General features: G+C 26.0%; 1 protein-coding gene across 3 annotated transcripts; it reads right to left on the bottom strand.

Annotated features, from left to right (window-relative positions):
• Positions 1-8,533: 8,533 nt before the first annotated feature.
• On the bottom strand, positions 8,534-20,573 carry LOC113549440 (protein singed wings 2). Of its 3 annotated transcripts, none has more exons than XM_026950737.1 (10): positions 20,486-20,573; positions 20,245-20,413; positions 18,562-18,724; positions 12,273-12,432; positions 12,036-12,193; positions 10,585-10,776; positions 9,571-9,729; positions 9,393-9,503; positions 9,232-9,321; positions 8,534-8,716 (listed from the first exon to the last, which is right to left on the bottom strand). In XM_026950737.1, the coding sequence occupies exons 2-10, from the start codon at positions 20,301-20,303 to the stop codon at positions 8,534-8,536; spliced, it is 1,275 nt and encodes a 424-aa protein (XP_026806538.1). In that variant the 5' UTR covers positions 20,304-20,413; positions 20,486-20,573. The 3 variants fall into 3 exon arrangements, with proteins under 3 accessions (XP_026806538.1, XP_026806537.1, XP_026806539.1); XM_026950736.1 differs by having other exon boundaries at positions 20,249-20,413; positions 20,486-20,567; XM_026950738.1 differs by lacking the exon at positions 20,486-20,573 and having other exon boundaries at positions 18,562-18,759; positions 20,249-20,332.
• Between the last annotated feature and the right edge of the window lie 65 nt (positions 20,574-20,638).

The raw sequence follows: 20,638 nt of genomic DNA, 5'->3' as shown, positions 1-20,638 counted from the left end.
CAATGAACTAATAATACTATCTTTATTCCAATATATGTACTAATAAAGTAATAATTTATACACCACAGTTAAAAAAAAAGGTTGTTCAAACCTGTGCGGCTCCCTGGATATCATAGTTTTGTAATGTTTTGAAAAAATGGCTCTTTCCTACGAAAAGGTTCCCGACCCCTGGTATAGTTACTCTTAAGAAAATATTTTATTTATTATTATTATTATCATTAGCTTACAGTAAAAAACTATTACAGCTCAATAATTACGATCATTTCGTCAAATAACAAAATAAAAAAAATAAATATTTTAACATTATTTATTTTTAAATAAAAATAGGACATTATACTCCTATAACTTAAGAGATCTTTTTTCGTGAAAGCTACTCCGTACAAAGTTTGAACTCGACGTAATGTATTAATTGGATTACGTTACACATAAAAAAAAAACAGAAATAACCAAAAGTAAACTGAAAACATTTAAACAAAATAATAAGTTATTGCGTAATACCTACCAATGTAGGTATAGATACTTACGTAACTTACGAGTAATCAACAGTAGCCATCATAGTAAAATTGCGAAAAAAAGTATGTGCACGCAAAATGCTCATCCGGCGAATATAATACAAACTACCCTATCTCACTACAGCATAAATGTCCTTCTATTTATTATACAGACATCGTGTTACTCGGACATCGGATTTGAGGTATGTGTGTGTGAGCGTTATAAGTTTATAACATTCATTTTACCCTCTTGCAGCACAGAACTCGGTCAAGCGTGTGACTGGCTGACAGACGTGGCATTTATCGGTACCACGTAAGTGGGATTAATTCATTTAACTTCACTCCTTCCCTTTCCGGACTTATATTTATTATATTATATATGTTTGTACACGTATATTTCCTCACTAGATATAATAATAAGGGAATATATATTTCCGTACTTACGGCCTTTGATTTATATATAAGTACAAGTTTATTTATAAAATACAATTTACCGCTAAAGTTACATTAATATAAATATTACATATTTTATCATATTTCTTTATTTCTATAAACTCTTTTTTCTCGATAACGTCAAACTAAATGATACATTTTTATCTGAATACATCGATATAAACACGCTGATTATTATATTGTGGAATTATTGTTCGTTGCAACTTTAGTGATCTATCTGTAAATGACATGATTCAATCAAAAAAAGACAAAGATCATATTTACACTATTTTGTGATAGTTCCTTGAAGATGATAATATTATGTATTTTTAAAAAATTATTATTATTTTTTTACATTTACATATTTTTCACTTTTTAGTACCACAAATAATGTATAAAACTATTGCGACCAATTGATAATTAAACACAAAAAAAAACACTTATAGGTTAAAAATATAAAAATAATATTTACCCACCACCTTATCAATTAAATAAAACACATTTTCATATTATAAGAATTATTTTTCTATCATGATCAAAAAAAAAAGCATTTTTCTTTAAATTTGAACCCTAATAGAGATTATAAACTCATTAAATCATTACATACGAAAAATGATTCTGAACGAAGTCTAACAGTCCGACTAGTAACCGTTAATGATTTTGTCCCGTGTTACTACTGATTTAACCGAGAAACGTAACTTTAAGTTACCGCGTGGTCGATTTCACGAAGTTTGAATATATTATTATTTTATGGTTAGCTAGGTATAAGGCCGGATGGTTAGTTACGGTTGGTCACCCCTGAACGCTGCCTTGGTGACTCGGCTAGAAGTTACAGTTTCCTAAATGGCAACCGAGAGTTTCAGCCTTTGGCTAAATATATTATATGGATATCTCGTCAAAGAATTATATCAAAACAACTTGTGGCATACACGCCCCATCGTTAGGTAGCATTAATATTATTTTTTAATTATAGTGTGGTATAATTAAGTAGCTTATAGAATTTTTTCAATATTACCAGTACATAAAATAAATATGTGTGTAGTCAATATTCACTACAAAGCTGTAATTATTTTTTAAAAACAAATTAATAAAGTATTCTTAACGTTGGTATATTTTTTGGTTAAGTTTCAAAGTAGGTATACCAAATAATTATATAACTAAATGTACAAAATTGCGTTAGTAGAACCTGTATAGCTGTATCACATACAATAACGTTTGTTATAACTCTTAATATATAATACGTTTTATACATCTTAACATAAAGTTTTTTACTGAGAATAAAACCAAAATATCTTTGATTTGAATTTTATTTTTTTTTTAAGTTTTATACTAATAAGAATCAAAACAAGTATCTACGTTTATTTATTCTTAATATTTTAATATATAAATTGTCACGTTCAAATAACATTAAAAACATTTAAAGTCTATTTATTAAAAAAACACTAGTTATTCAATATGAATAATAAACGGTACCTAGTAAAATTTGTTAATAACAACTTTTATAACTTTTTATTAGTTATGTATAGAATTTGATTCAGTAAATTTAAGATTATAAATTAAAAATTTTGAATTGAATTATGAAGTAGTAGAGCATAATAGGTATTACATTAAAACTTAACTAAGGTTAATTATATGATTTGCTTAAAATTATTGATTTTCTTATTTCAGCTACATACCGAAAATATGAGTATGTGAGTAGCTAATTAATTCTCGATATGTAATAATAAAATATTATTGAATATACTGTGATAGAAAAAATGTTCTTATTTATTTTTAATTCATCATTAATGATATTTCATCATATATCAAATCTAAGATCCTTAAAAAAATATTAAATGGACAGAAGTTTTAATTTTTTTAGTGAAACGAGAATTACATTATACTTTATTTAGCAATATAAAATATTTTAGTTATGTCTGTTACCTTTTTTTTTTTTTTAGCAAGACTTATCGTCATTAAAAGGAGCAACCCATTGTCTCCAGAATAAGATACAAACGTACAACACAACTAATGTGTGTTCGGCAGGTTATAGGCAGAACCAATTTTGTATTGTTATTTTTAATATCAAAGTAAATATACCAACATATTATAACTTAAATTTATACCATAAGCAGTAAAGTTGTATTTTAATATATTTTTAAAAAATCTGAGAAATATTTTTCTTGTGCTATAAATTTTCAATATTTTCAAATGTTCATAACTCGTAGTTAAAATACTAACAACAACTTTTGTGATGTCATAGATAAAATTAATTTTTTAAATAAATTTTATAAAAGTCAACTCAGTCTAATATTAAAGCTGACTAAACAAAACTTGTTCTATTGAACGTAAATGTGTTGTATTAAACATTGATAAAACTGTGACAATAAATACAGTGCCGGCGCTAGGTATTGCGGGGCCCTGGACAAGGCATTAGCCATTAAGTATTCCAGAGTAACCCATTCTAATATTATACATGTGCGATGTGTAGTATAGAATAATACATTTATAGGCTTATAATTTATTAATTTAAATTGTAATTATGTAAAATGTCAATGTGTCTCACGGTATTAAGATGATAATTAAAAATCGCGGGGCCCTTAACAAGAGCGGGACCCTGGACATTTGTCCCATTTGTCCTCCCCTAGCGCCGGCACTGAATATATTATATTATGTGAGTGAAACGTCTTCTTAAATTAAAATTCGAATTTCATTCATAACCGTATAATAGTTTTTTTTTTTTTTTTTAATAAATTTCAGAAGTGCAAATAATAATGGCACAAATGTATAACAAGAAGAAAAGACAAATACCAATACGGCTTTCTACGAAAGCAAAAAACAAGGGGAAAAAACAAATTGTTAATACGAACAACAATAGTTTTATAAGCACGCCGCACAGTCGATAAAATGGAATGAAAAATAAACTAGCAAGTGAAAACCCTACCTCGAGCATAAAAAAATAATTATAGTGATAAGCATTAGAAAATGTTTTTGTTCATTGTCTAGGTTGTTTTAATACAAGTGTTGAAAAGTTCTCACGTCACCAAAGTGTACAATATCTTTTAAAAGGAATTTTTCACGAACACGGGACTACTCGTTGTATAATTTAAACTTAATGCATAACATTGTATATATAATATTGTATACTATACTATATAATATACTTCGTCGACGGTGACACAAAAACTGTATAATTCAACGAAAACATGCGCTGATTAACCATAATATGTTTAAAATTACAAATATAAATTTTTAAAACGTAAACTCATAACACGAACATTTCATAAATGTTGGTTTCATAATAAGATAATTTGGTAGTACGATTATTGATTACAACACTCGTTCCAAATTAGAACTAGTTCACCCTCAAAATATTCCATGCATCATAATATCTCACGTTAAAGTTACACCCATTACAAGAATCCCAGTTAAAATTATCCCTATTAATATTATCACTTATTTTATGTGATCTAATTAATTAAATGTATTATATCGGGTTAACTTCAACTACTTCAAATTCATTAAACCTTTGCCATTTATATTTATACTAAAATCAATTAATTTAATTTTTTAAAATAAAAAATTCACGCGTTAAATATAAATCGTATCTGATAAAAAGTATTTTGATTTTTGAATTATAAAATTTAATTATGAATACGCAGTAGTATTTATATTTAAAACTACAAGATTAACTTGAAATAAATATTATTTTTTTAAATTTAAAAAAACGTAAAACTTATTCTTAATAATAAACATACATTTTTCATTATGAAAATTTATAAGTACTCTATACCTATAATTTAATATAATTACATCATACATTACTATTGACTGTTAAATTGTTATACTAGTTCGGAATAAAAGCATATTATTATTATCTATAATTAACCTATAGTAATAAGTGATAACTGATGAAAATATTGAAAATATAATCTCAGGTACACGTACACTGAACATCGATAAAATATAACAAAATGAACGTACATGAAATAAGGGATAATATTAATGGGAATATTTTGTTTATAGGATATTTGTAATATGGGAATAATTTTAACATGGGATATGTTGAAGGCCCGCCATTAGAACTCCAACATGACAGCATGTTTGTGTATATTTAACATTTTAACCTCAGTTCAAGTAACAACTTGTCATTTTTATTATTCTCAATAGAACGTGTATTTAAAATAGGTACTATAAGTCTATAACAATAACGATTATGGGGTGTCGAAGTAGTTTGAGTGATGGATTTGTTGAAAAAATATATTTATTACCGAATGATAAAAAAAAATATGATTAATGATCGAAAATTGAAATAGGTACAAATTGCAAACACGAAAGTGATATTTAACCAGTACCACAATGACGTATAATCATGACATAGGATGAGTTTAATTGTATACGGTGAAACCCATAAAAGATTAGGGCAGTTCGATGACTTGTAGGAAATTGATACTTTGAATATACAAATCTAGAGCGAATACCCAGAAAAACAGACTTGATATGACTTGGTGGATTATGTTTCACGTACAGTTAATTTAACGGAAATATGAATTACAAACAAACAATATATTCTTTAAGTACTGTTGATTATTAATAACAAAATCAGTTTTTTCGATGTATGTATTGTTTTAAAATGAATTCAAACTTTTGTCGATTAAAATGTTTGATAATTTAATATTTTTTTTTTTTACAAACAGTAATAACAATAATATAATTTAACCAACACTCTTATTTTAATAAACACTAAATTGCATATAAATTTTGTCAAAATTTGAACTTCAAAAAACAATAATTGTTATTGGAACTTAAAATATAACTGATTCTTTTTTATTTCTAATTGCTATTTTATTTTAAAATTTTGACATATTTCTTCTGATATTATCATTTTCTATATATAATTATTAATTACCTATTAACATTGATTATTAAATATATATTCTATAATCAGTGCTATTAAATACTAACCAACCATATTACTAATGGAAGTATAATATATATGAATTAAAAGATAATCCATCTTCGCTCAGTATCGATTTTCGTATAAATATCCATTACAGTGACCTCAATGATACATGATATAAAACTAGTAACTACTATAATAGTAAGTTTCTAAAAAAATTTTATTTTTAACATCAATTAATTTACACTTAATTTGAAACGTAAATAACATAACTTTTTTTTTAATAAAATATAAAAATAAATAATTTTTTAATTTAGCCAAAAAACAAATTTTAATCCAACGATTTCCAAAGAGCATATAAAAAAATAATTAAAATTATTGAAATTACATGTCCAGTTTATTGGGACATTAAATTTACTGAATTTATTGAAATATAATTTATAAATAACCTTTTCTGATGTATAAAAAACATACAGTGAGACATTTGTTATCTTTTATCAACCGATTAACATGGGCACCCATTGGAGGGAGTAGGCAGATGGGGCACTTCCCACTTCCCCTGGAAAATAATATAATCCATATTATATTATTCCTTTATTTAGCTAACACTTTAGAATATTTTTATTTTGCCCTCACTCCTAAAATTTTACTTACAGCAGCCGTATCTATATATATTTACTTCATGATAATTGTAAATTTATTTTCTTAACATTATCCACTCAGAGTTATCTTTCTAATATGCAAGAATAGTCATTTTAAGTTTTCAAACACCATAACACCTTTCCCCAATAGCTTACCCAAAATAGTGACCTATTTTTTTTTATGTGCAAACAATATATGCGCTTTCTTGCCTTTTTTTTTTGAATAAATATTTAAGTCACTGACTGAAATAAGAGAAGCGCGTTGAATCGTAGGTTCTAATCGTAAAATAGTTAAATTATTAATATGAATAAATTTTGTTAAAATGTAGAAAAAGAAAAAACTCTTACTATATACATTAACATTATATAATATATAATACATTTTGTAAAAAATATATTTCTCGTATTTTAGATTTTTTTTTTTTTAATTTCAATAATTTTGTGTAACAGTAAAACTTTATTTTTTCTGCCGACCAAATTTTTGTGTAATATTTTGATTTTTTTAGATGTAATTTGATATACTGATTCTCAATGTTGAGCAGTAATACAATTGAATCGATTACACAAACAATTTATATATACAAACACCTGCCATACTGTCATCTAATGAAAACTTTTCGCTAGAAAAGTCATGTAGGTACTATAACGTCAAGCAAAATATATTGATTTGATACAAATCTCTTCTAGAAGTAACTATATTTTGAGGTATATGAAATTAGGGTCCGAAATTATTAATGTTTGATTCAAGTTTTCTCAATACCTAGTTAGGAAGTCATTTATAAGCATTTGTTAACTAATAATTTATAAGATTAACTGTTTTTAATTATCCACAAAAGTTTAAATTACGGTCAACTATTTTAAAATCTAGGCTTTTTGTTATTTCCAAGTTTTCAATCGTTCAAAAAATCTTGTACATATTTTGTAAGTATCTGTAAGCGTATATTCAAAATTTCAAACTTTAATTAAAATCAAAATTTTAATTAATGATAAAAAAAGTATTGTATATATTTAATATATATACTTATACAATTTTAAATATTTTTTTTTCTTTAACCATGATCAGATGAATAAAGATTATTTCTAAGTTTTTAAAGTGTGTACTTATAAATGATTGTATTTCATCTATATTAATGTGTACTCGCACTGAAAGGTTTGTTTTCCAGAAGCTTGATTAATTGTCTATGTCCACTAAAGTAGTCTCTCTCCCCTTCCCCCACGAATAAGTTAAATCGATTCGAAAAATTTGTTTGTCATCTTAAGAGTTGCTAAATTTTCACCATGTGAATGATATCATCATTTCCACTTTTCTTACAATATAATTTTATTTTTTGATTAAAATATGAAAAGCCTGTTGAATTTTTCGGTTTATTATCACATTAAAAGTAGTTATGCCATTAATATGTACTAAGTAATGTGTTAAGCTGTTGACGATGAAAAAATAAAACGTTACCTAAAAGCGATTGGAATGGTTCAGAGTTGCCTGGTACCTACACATTCAGCAATACATAATATATAAAATGTGTTTCACGTATTTTTGTGTTATATTTAATTTCAGCACTTTTGTGTGTAGAAACAGAGCAAAGCTCTCTTTTTTTCTGTCGACCAGACATTTATAATATTTGGATTTTTTTTGCAAATTAAACATCGGGTCTCATTTATGCTGACGAGTATGTGGAACAGTAGAAAGTGTAGCAAATAAAAATGTTAATTAAAAACAAAACAAAAAAATACACACACGTTTAATGCTGTATGTTTTTTTCATCATCAACATTGAAGAACAAATTATTAAATTAATTTTGTAAAAAAAAAAAAAAAAAACAATATATCGTTGTCATCAGAATTCGAACTCCATCCAAATGGAAAACATTAATTAATGTTTTGTGACCAATCACAGCATATTTTTTTCATACCTATACCTACTAATTATTGTGTAAATTGTTAACGTTGCAGTGTATTTTAAGATTTAAAGGAGTTTTTAACAAACAAATATGTTTATTAAAATACAATAAATAAAACATATACAAGAATTTATTACATTCAAATTTAATATGAAAATTATTAAAACACAACATTTACAACTTTTTATAAGTTTATGGTAATAATGTTATAATCCTAGGTAATCTGCCATATTTTTTATACATAATATAATCGTAAATAAACTTTAAAATGATAACTATTATCAAACTAGCCAACAGCACATTCAAACTATCCCAAAAATTCACCATGTCCGTCGCAGAGTTTCTGCACAATGTATTCCGGGGAAGATCGTGAATCTAAAATACGTTAAATTGTATTTTTAATATAATTACTTTTAATTATTAAATGTATTATGCTTAATGCTTAATATGTTAAATCTAAACATTTTATTTGAACTTTTAAGTACACTAAAATTCAAAATTCAAATAATTTATTTACCTAATTATTGTTTGTTATATTTTGGTATATATTATTTACTTTCATAAGTAAGATCATGAAAATGTCAAATTTATATATATATATATATATATGAAAAACAAAAAGCTTTACTTTCTAAGTTTAATCATATAATTATATGAATTACATATTTTCTTTTACCATAGTTTGATTTTAAACATATTTTATATTTTTATTGCATTAGAATCTTGAACAAGGAATACCAACAAAAAAAAAACCTGCAATTAGAACGTCGATTTTCGAACTCATATAATATAGCCATACCGGTATTTAATACTTCTTACGTTACCTATCAGATTGTAAATTTTAATTAAATATAATAATATAATTACACCATTTTTGCAAAATCACTTACTGGAGTTAAGTAATATTCATCATTTTGCTGGTATGAACATTTTATATCTGATAAGTCCATTATCAGTGATTGATATTTAATTAAAAAGTCCTTAAAAAATCCCAAAAGTATAAAAACAAAATTTACATAAAAACGTATGAACAATTTTTATGTGGATATACCTGGAAAGCTGGAGCAAACAAACAATTGCAACGCCAAGGATTAGCACCTAAATAAAGTTGAACGATGTTACGATTTCGCTGGAACGCATTATCTAATGCATAAGTCGGTACCTTTAATAAAATAATATGTGTAAGACAGTTACCTAATTTATTTCATAAAAAAAAAATCATCACAAACATTAGTCAAATTGTTTCCTTTCAAACTCATAACTCTGCAATGTGACAACCAATGTGATCCTTCTAATATGCTTATTGAACTAATCCGATTGTAGTCCAAATGAATGTCCAGAAGTTTTATGTAATAGCGATTGGTAAGCAAATCGTCCAATGTAGATATCTAAATTTACCAATAATTGTTACCATTTATAATAGGATATAGTACAAAACACGCTGTTAATTTATTACGATATTATCCCTTATACCCTTGGGTATTTATTACTATATTTAAGCCGATTTCCAATACACGATTCCACGTTTACAACAATACATGGGCTTAAAAATTTTATAAGACTAATATTATTTTTCAACGTTAACTATTAATGAGATTTTTTTGTGATAAGCTACTTATTTTCTAAATTCGAAGGTCAATACCAACAAACAGTATTTTTAAAATAGAAGAAAATAATTAGTTGATTTTTTACTTCAATATATTATGTACAATAATAATGTAATATATTTTATTTATTCATTTATTTAATAAATTAAGGTTCTTTATAAAATTATCGCACAGATATGTATGTTTATGCAAACTGTTCTAATTAAAAAAATAAAATATATCCTCTTTCTTCACTTATTGAATCGGTAAAGAGATAAATTAAAAACGTTTATTTTCGTTATAGTTACATAATATCAATATTGCTTTTTTATTTTGTTCCCCAATTCTAAATTTTTCTGATAACATTAAATTATAACTACATTAGAACACTAGTATCACTCATCACTATAAGCATAACAATAATAATAATAATCATATATTGATTGTCCTAATTCTATTTAATAGATTCTATTATCTACCTATTATACGTATATATAACAACACTTTACGTAAAATAATGTTTATATTTCTAACCGGTTCAGCTTCGAAAGTTGGGTGACAAATGTGTTTGAATAATATTAAAATATTATTATACTGTACGATTGTATATTTATATAGTAATTATTACTAATATAACGTTTTCAAAAAATATTTTACCTTATTGCCTTGGACTAATAGGGTTGTAGTATTGTGTGGAAGTATTTTTGGTAACATTTTTAAGTCTCTATAACTGCAATCCACTGTTATCACTGGATGTAAGTAAAACGATGCACCTCTACCACGCACTACGTTGTCCAACGTACAGACACAATAGTCAGGAGGACTGCTAGGACACTCTTTCTCCAAATCCTAAAGAAACGCATACATTTTATGCTTGTAAGTTTCGTTTTTTATTTTTTTTCCCATATTTAATCATATGTAGGTGTTTAAGTGTGATTATAAAATTAAATTAAAATAAACTTTCATGGACTCGACGTAATTTCAGGCCTAAATATAGCTGAATTAAATATTTTTATTAAAAACGTTGTATGTATCTATTAATATAAACATTTATGTATACAATAAATGATTAAAAAAAGTTTCTGCTTTTATTAGAAAAAATAACTTAGAACTTTTGATTGTATTTATAAAAAAAAAATGTACAACTATGTAATTTCAGATGACGGCTGCATCTAAGTTCCGTCCAATATAAAAAAATTTTAATTTAAAGATATACTACTTCCGTCCCGAGTTATGTTAATGGGTACCTATACCAATTCTATGCTATGTCAAACATTTAATTATTCCAATACATGTTCATTTTGTATGTTACTTTATATTATAATATAGATATATATATATAAAATGTACATGTATAATTTACGTCGACAATCAAGTATAATAATATTATATTATTTAGAAATAAAAATAATATAATTTCAGTTATCGCCCTAAATAATTGAATTTAACAATATAATATCATTTAGAAATAATTTGAAATAAAGATAATATAATTTCAGTTAACGAAACCAAATAAACTATATTATAGTCGTTATTTGTGCGTATCCGTATCATTTAATATAATATTATAAATGGATAATACCTATGCACAGTGAAAAAGGTAAAATTTTCAATTATTTAAAATAAATTTAAATGTTGTTTTCACAAAGAATTGAATAACAATATTCAACTCCGGAAGTATATTCGAAAACAATGCAAAGCATATATAAAAAACGGTAAGATAACTAAATTTATAATAATTAAGTTTTTATAATAAGGTATAGGTACTTAAAATAATTTTTTACTTACAAATATTATTTGTAATTAACCTTCTTTTTTGATTAAGGATGGAATTAGTATATACATTTTTTAACTGGGGCGGAATTGGTGTGTAACTTTTTTTTAATCTGAACGAAATTGGTATGTACCTTTTTTTAATCTGGACAGAATTAGTGTAAAAACAAGTTCTTAGGACGGAACTCGGATACAGCCCTGATGACACACCTATTCCGTAATTACCTCGCCGCTATATTAATTCTATGAACTTTAAATTCAAATTATTATTAAATTTCATATAATATCAAATAAACGTATAAAAAATTCTTCTCTTAATTATTAATATAACATACACTTAATAGCCGCAATACAGGGATCACGGGTTTTCCAATATATTTGTATCCACCACAAGTCATGCGATTAAAATCCATCACTTTGAAAGTCAACGGATCTTTTGATGCATGAAGCTGGAGTAACCAAAATAAATCATTTTTGCAAAACCAAAAGTCTCCTAAAAGATAAACAATTTCATTTTATGATGATAAAACGATGAAAATATTTAATTAGTACATAATTAACGCGTTACTCACCGGCTAACCAAATTTGTTTCAATTTCGGTAAGTATTCCGTTGTAGGCGAGTATAAGTGATTGAGTTTGTTGTAACTCAAATCCAAGACCTCCAAAGACGTTAAGTACTTGAATGTACTGTACTTAACACGCTCAAGATTCAAATGGGACAAATTTAAAGTCTACAATAAATTAACGTACAAATTTAAATTATGCATTCATTTATTTATTTCGTTTTAAAATATTGTAAAAATACATTCTATTTTACTATCATCACTAGTTTTAAACACTACCTACCTACACTATATAAATTTAATACTTTATATGAAAGCCCATTATGGTAAGCTTCCCATAATCACATGCATGTATCATAATGTGCCATGCACTCGTTAATTTTAATATAAAGCTGTAAATAAAAACCAAATATCGTAATATTTATTTGGTAATTCAACTTCATAATATAACATTTACATTTATAAATCGAAATCTACTAAGCAACAGCTAATTAAAGTAATTGTTATAAGTTACCATTAGGAATAGTAAAAAATAAAAAAATAAAATTAGATATAGTAAAACAACCAACCCTTGTATACCTATGTGATGAGTGCATGTAACTTCATAAATTAAGGTAACTTCAATAACTTAAATACTCATAAAAAAATATAATTTAAATAGGTTCACAAAATGTTTAAGACTATCGATAAAAATAAATCTATCTTAATATATAAATAAATATTTTATTTGGCACCATATCACATTATTTTGTATTTGATTAATACATATTATACATATTATACATATTGTCATTCAAAAAAGCATTTACCACTTTTTATGTATAATATATTAACTCAAACTAAATAAGTTACTCATTATCATGTAACCCACATACTTGTTTTATCTATTTGTATACACAAATAAAATACGCTTTGATGTATAATCATTATATTATATAAGATAAAATTAATTGTAAAAATATAATATTATATTATGTAGGTACTTCAAAATAATTAATGAGATAAGAAAACAAGTCCTTACAATTTATACATACAAATATTGTAAGGCACATACAACTATACAAGCACCGATTTAAAAGAAAAAAAAAGGTAAATAAATGTATTATAGTAGTAGATTTATATATTATATTCGAAGAATCCAAGATGGAAACTTGATTATTATTTTTATAATTTACTAGGTAGTATTTTTTATTCGAAATAGAAAGAAGAAGAAGAACTCTATAATTATTAATCATCATTAAAAAATATAGCACTTACCTATTTAAGTTTAACACAAAGATACCTACAAATTAAAGGAATAAAATCACTGAACTGAACACAAATAAAAAAAAATACATATGTATTTAGTTCAGTGGATAAAATATGCATATTTAAACAAGTACACAATTATCTATTTAATATATTACATTCATTTTTTTCAGTCAATTATTGTGATTCTGAGAAACCCCCAGCACTTAAACTGATAAAAAAATATTCCAATTCAAAATGGTCTTGTTACAGTGTTACACGCATTTTATTAATTATTTATTTTATGCGATCGTAATCAAATCTTGTCAAGTTATATGAATTCCAGATCCAGACAAATACAATTTGAATTCTTATTCTATTGTTATGGCCCTGTGTGCAATTTTTGACGAATTAAAATGAAAATAATATCTTAAAACAAACTATTGAAAAATAATAATTGTACCTATAGAATATAACATGATACAAGTGAGTTTGTAGTTGTGATAAGTTGTGACGAATAGGAAATTTGTTTTGAATCGTAAATTAACTACGTAAATGCTCAGGCGTGTAGTAATTATGTTTCATTTTTCAACGCCATAAATAAAATTGGACTCGCAAGGTGGAAGTCCCGGACAAATGAATTTTAAAACAGGCCTAATAAGGAAAAAGTAAAGTACATACCCAACTTAATGATACTATACAGTTAACGAAATACAACTTGCGAGACGACAAGAACCCGAGTTAACTGATGGGAAGAATAGTGTTTTCTATTTGTCCATTAATAAATTGTTATTTTTATGCGCATAAATAACGTACCTATTGTATTTTTTTCCTAACGATCAATTTCTAAAGAACGCATAATTTTAGCAAAATATATACAAGACGATTTTAATTCCAAATGCTCGTCAATCTCAATGAACACTGCAAATTATAAAAGTTGTCCGTAATACAAAAATTTTAAAAGATGAATCGTCTCAAATAGATCTGTTATCTCATAAATATTTCCAGATAGATATTTCATTAACTAAAACATCTTCCGATCATACACGATACAAAATAAAAAAATAATTCCTTTGCAAATTCGATACTAAAAACAACAATATCTCTTCATTACCATAAATTTATAAAATTTTATCTCAAATTGTTTCAGTCTTAAATTCTACCATTAGCCCACTAATTTTCCTTCTATCATCAGTTCTAAATACATACTTCTTTCTAAAGGTGTTATCTCTAACCAATCACATTATCCATAAACTCATTAATAAATCCGCAATCACAATCTGTTTTTATTTTATTATATTTTGTTCATAATTTATTTGATTACTGTTATATGTATAACTATTTAATATATACAATTACTTTTGTTCAAAAATGTTTCATTCATGTAGCACATTACCATATTATAATAAATATATTGATAAAAATCAGACATAGTTTTTTTTCTATTCAATAGCCGCAGTAGATGGTTTATTTTTAATTAAAAATATGTTCAATTATAATACAAATTGTTCGGATATGTAAAAACTCTCTATCAAAAACTGATTTTTAATGAAATTCTCATGAAAATTATTTCCATATGGTTTTGAAGAAGTTTTTATGTTTACTAGAAAAATCCATCTACCTAATACGTTTAGATACATTTTGAAGTGATTACGTTTTTCGAATAAAAATAAACTCAAGATGCTCTTTATTACACTATGACGTGTAAACAATCTATCTATGGGTATATAACGCAAACTGTAATACATTATCTCTTTCTGTATATCCATTACGTAGTTTATTGAAAAAAACCAACAAAATAAAGAAATATGACCAACCCGTACGAATATTGGGGAAAAACGAATAGTTACAAGAAAAATTTAGGATAGTTACTTATCTAATAGTCTATTATTTGACCTTTTGACCACGTAGTCGAATAACCACATTACAAAAAAAAATTTCTAAAACCCATAAGCTCGATTTTTATTCACACTGCCCTCTGTAGCACATAAACATAATAATGTATGCCATACGCATTACACATTTTAATACATATTTTTAATACAAGTAAGTAGCTAGGTACCTACCAACAGGCTATTATCCTATTTACTTTATGAAAATTCATAATTCTATTTAAAATGTAATTTATATACCTGAATAAAGTAAAAGCTCTATAATTATTTAGCTATATTTTAGATGTTAATAAGAAACACTTAATAAATAAATAAAGATTAATTTATTTTAATTCTTAAAATAATATACCTACATTTTGATTATAATTGTAAATTTTTAAATTAATAAAGTATAAAATTCTCCAAGATGTTAATTTTAAAAATGTCACTGATAGGGTCAAACCATAGACATATTAATATGTTTATAGGTCAAACACTATAATGTACTTAGGATGATTTCCTAGTTCATGAATATACATAACTATCGCTGCTGTAATAGTTTTAAGTACCTAATAATTTTTTTCGCGCTCTAATATACTCTCATAGAATGATTTTAATAAATACATATTTCTTGGTTAAATAATTTAGTTGACACGCACAAAATGAGCATAATTATAAGGTCAGTGATTCTAAGAATTAGGTAATGGCGGCCAATGGTAGTGGACAAATATGTCGGGAAGACTGAACATTTAAATTTACATCATATAATATAACTATTATAACTAATAAAACAGGACGCGGGATAAAACTTAAAGGCACAGCGTAATGCGTACAATGACGTGGCGGGTGATAATGCCATGCCGGCAATGTACAATGAAATTGAACCCAATTTCAAATGTTTCAATATTGTCATTATCTAATGTCTATAAACGATGGCTAATACCGCAACCCCCAGTCCTGACATTGCATGTTATGACTGAAACGGTCGGCCAGCAGTTTCACTCGACTGGCAACCGGCGTCGTTACCTTAAAAACCCAAAAATCCGTCGAAATTAATAGATTAAATGGCTACTTTAATCATATTATAAAAAATACGCGTTTTTCTATTCAGATCAAAATATAATCGCATTATTATTGTTATATATTTCTCATTCTAATTATTTATTAGTAACTTTTATAAATATTTTATGAGAAAACTCAGTTTCAAAGTCTCCCCAGACTCTGAAGGGGACGCCTGGAATTAGAATTCGGATCAAAATTAACAATAGGTAAATTACAATATTGATCCTTTTAAACATAGTATACCTACATATTATTGTGTACCACTACACTAATCTTTTACAATCACTACTAAATTAGTTACCTATGCTAAAACAAACCGTTACATATTATTTTACATTTAATACTTACAAAGTATTAAATTTCGTCTGATAATAAAATTTAAAGAAAGAAATTAATCTGTTTATTTTTAACTGACAATCTGTGTTTTTTTTTATACTCTTCAATAATAATGACATACAGAAAACAGAGGAAAACAGAGGAAAAGATAGAAAAATATTTTTTAAATGGTCTACAAAATTCGTCTCATTAAAATACACTTTTACGTTTAGTTCAGTTTCGAAAGTGGATATTATATTAAATGTATAGTGTACATACTCTCTATAGATATATCTACCAACGTCAGTTTTATGATAAATTATAACGTTAAGTAACTTTTTACATGATGGTATTAACATAAATTATACAAACTAACTTTAATTACTTTACAGGCCATACTATTGTTATATTAAACAGACATATATATATATATATTGACATTCGTTTGGTAGCTGATCTACCGGCCCTTTCTTAAGTTTATTAAGTGACCTACCAGACCTTAATACGGTTCAGTAATTTATAGTAAATTACCGAACTATTTTTGGTATTAATTTCGATTTATAAATAACAATATTGATGCGTAAGGCCAATTTAAAGTATGTTGTACCCAATTCAATACCTATATATCCATATACTTATTAAATGTACGGTGTATTCAAAATAGTCAATTATTTGAAGAAAAAAAATAGTAGACCCTAAAGCTAGCGGAAACACGCCATTTACTATTCAATGTATGTGATCCATATTAAAAATGAAAACGTTACGAAAAATGTATGACATACATCTTCAGAAATGTTTCCTTTATTTTAATTTTATAATAGTGAATAAAAAAACTAATTTTTATATTTCTGTAGTGGCGTATTTTCAATTTTTTCTGGGGGGGGTCTAATATATCCGACATAACATAGATAGGTACTGATATAAATAAATAGTTTTTAGTAGATTAAAAACATAAAAAATAGTTGTTTTATTATATTTAAAAGTACTTTTAAAAAGCGTTTTTTTTTTTACTATTATTGATGTTTATCTAATACGGGTATTTTCTAAAGTGGTAATACATACAATATAAGGAAAAGTTTAGTAACGCGTAAGAATTTTTAGTTTTTTTTTCTTTTTTGAGGTTCTGGGGGGAGTCCAGTACCTTTGGACCCCCCCCCCCCGTAAATACGCCACTGTATTTCCGCATTAAATATTTAGATCACCTGCTAAACGATTAAATACATATATATATAAGTATATTAATATATATATACATGATAAGCTTGTTGAGTAAAAATAATGATGTTCATATTATTTTATAAATGTACATATAACGAAGGCTCGGAAGTTGTAGGAGTTGCATATTATTGAACATATAGATCTCGATTTATAACAGACCATGATAGAAATCAGAACAATTCAGTATTGTAAAGTTTATTTTAAAATCGAAAATTTAAAATACATATTTTGCATATTTCATCAATTTTAGGATAAAGTACATATTTTATTGATTTTCATAAGCATTTTTAATATTTTCTAATAAAAAATTTTATTTTTCTTAAACTGTGTAATTTAAATAATATTAAATATAAAACTCAATATTATTTTACGTAGGTATTTATCATCATATCCATTAAATATTAACTAAAAATTTATTTATACATTTGTTTTTGTGCATATTATTATCAACAATAGATGATTTTTTCAAAATTTTAAATAATATTTTTGCATATTTAACATTTTTTATGCATATTTTGCCTATTTTAACTTCTATAATTTTCAATCCTTACATATAACAATAAACTTAACAAATGTGTTCATTTTTCATAACCGACATAATTACCTTTAAGTTGTGCAAGAACTCCGGAAACTCACCGAGAATCTCTTTGATTTTGCTTTTGGTTATCGTCAATTTCACGAGTTTTGGGTAAAGGCGCAGCGACATGACTGGATCGAAGTGGTCCAGCGGCCAATGACAAAGCGTAAGCATTTGAAATAAAAAATAACTGACAAACAGTGATTCGAACACTAATTAATTGGCCTATACATATTATAGTCATACAATTATGTATCTACTTTTTTTATAAATATTGATGTTGTTATTTCTTAAGTGCCTATATGCAGCAATGGGTAGTATTTCAATTAAACGTGATTGCAGTTCATTTTTAAAGTATTTTTAAGTAGATAATCGCTGTGCTGTACACTCAGAGTTGGGCAACATTAAAATACAATTTTATTTAAATGGATAATATTTTAATCAAGTATTGAATAAGTTACTATAAGTGATAAGTCTGTAATGCATATTGTACTACATTCGAATTAAATGTATACGAAAAACGAATCTGAGCGAAGATTATAAGTCTGTCAGCCTATATTACTAAGTACATTTCATGTCTATCTTTTTATCTATTTAAAAATTATGTAATTTATTTCGTTATTACATTTAATTTTTACCGAAAACAATGCATTTGTTATATTATTCATGTTTAGTTTTTATAAAAGTATATATTTATATAATTTATTATTGTTATTAACTTTTGAGTCAATACCGCGTTGCCATAGAGCTGTGTAATAAGTTCATAATAGGTAAAAATAAGTAATAGCTTAAAACTAATTTTAATTTTTAGAAAATATTTATATACACATAAAAGTTCCAAGCCCCGCTAATATTGTTTGTGTTACAAATAAGAAAATTTGTTTTCAAAACTTCAAACTTCAAATGTTTATAAGCGAATTGTTAGTTTATTATTTAAAAATGTTGGTTTTAGGGTGAAATTACTATCAGAAAATATATTGTTGTAAATTAAAGCATTTTTCTAATGCAAAAAATGTCTTTAAAAACAAAAGTAAAACCATGTATCATTGCAATCGTACTTAACTAAACATTTGGTAAAATTTCAAGTAGGTAACTACTTATTGATAATTTTTTTTTTAATTACAACAAAACCTGATAAAACTACTTTTGGATTCTGTGAAAACAACAACGTATGGTTATAATCTATAGTAAAAAATATTTTCATGATTCCGTTGTATTTCGTAACAAATTTAAACTTTAATACTTATAAAAAAACGTTGACTATCTTTTTTTTTGATATTTCATATCACAGTAAGAACAACTTACGCAGAACCTTGTAATAAAACTTCAAACTTTTTTCCCGCATACAAAAATTTTACAAAAAATAAATTTAAATATCTATAAATAGGTATCACCAAAAAAGAGTCAAAAAATGTTGAAAATGATAAAATATCCAAAAAATGTTAGTGCAAATATTTTTTGAAGTCTACAGATTTTCATATTAAATTATAACAAAAAAACAAAGACTTTTCTATTTTTTTTTTTTTTAACATTTTTATCGAAATACTTTTTCAAGTACTGGCCAAGTACTATATCTGCCTATAGGTACTTAATTTAAACAAATGGAATCAAAATGCCATCTTTAAAATCTCGTAAGCATCTCATATCATCGAAGGATTCGATACATACGTATAGAGTGTAGGTATATACAAATATTCACCCGCGACTTACTCACTCTTCGACCGAGTAGTCCTCGCGAAAACCACCACTACAAGCCACTCGATACCCATCCGTCTTGTTGACGCTCATGCATTTGTTCTGGGGCGTTGACGACGCGCACAATTCGCCTATTTTCGTACCCGCTGAAACGGTCCGGTACAACGACAGAACCGTGGCGGACCTAAAAGAAATTACACAAAATTACGCGTCTTCTGCTCGTGCTTTATTAATGGTGTCGGACGAAATAACTTACGTCAAAACAACCACGTGGAATGCGTCCATTTTCCTAGCGACGTTTCCGCTACAGACTGTATGAAAAATGTCATACAGTCTCTGTGTTCTCGTTAAATGCCTATCATCACGAGCGTCTAGTCAAAACGTCGCGTGAAACGAATGCAACAACGAT

Source organism: Rhopalosiphum maidis, chromosome 1, assembly GCF_003676215.2.
Source record: "Rhopalosiphum maidis isolate BTI-1 chromosome 1, ASM367621v3, whole genome shotgun sequence".
NCBI classification, from domain to species: domain Eukaryota; kingdom Metazoa; phylum Arthropoda; class Insecta; order Hemiptera; family Aphididae; genus Rhopalosiphum; species Rhopalosiphum maidis.
This window is presented reverse-complemented; position numbering and strand designations above follow the sequence as displayed.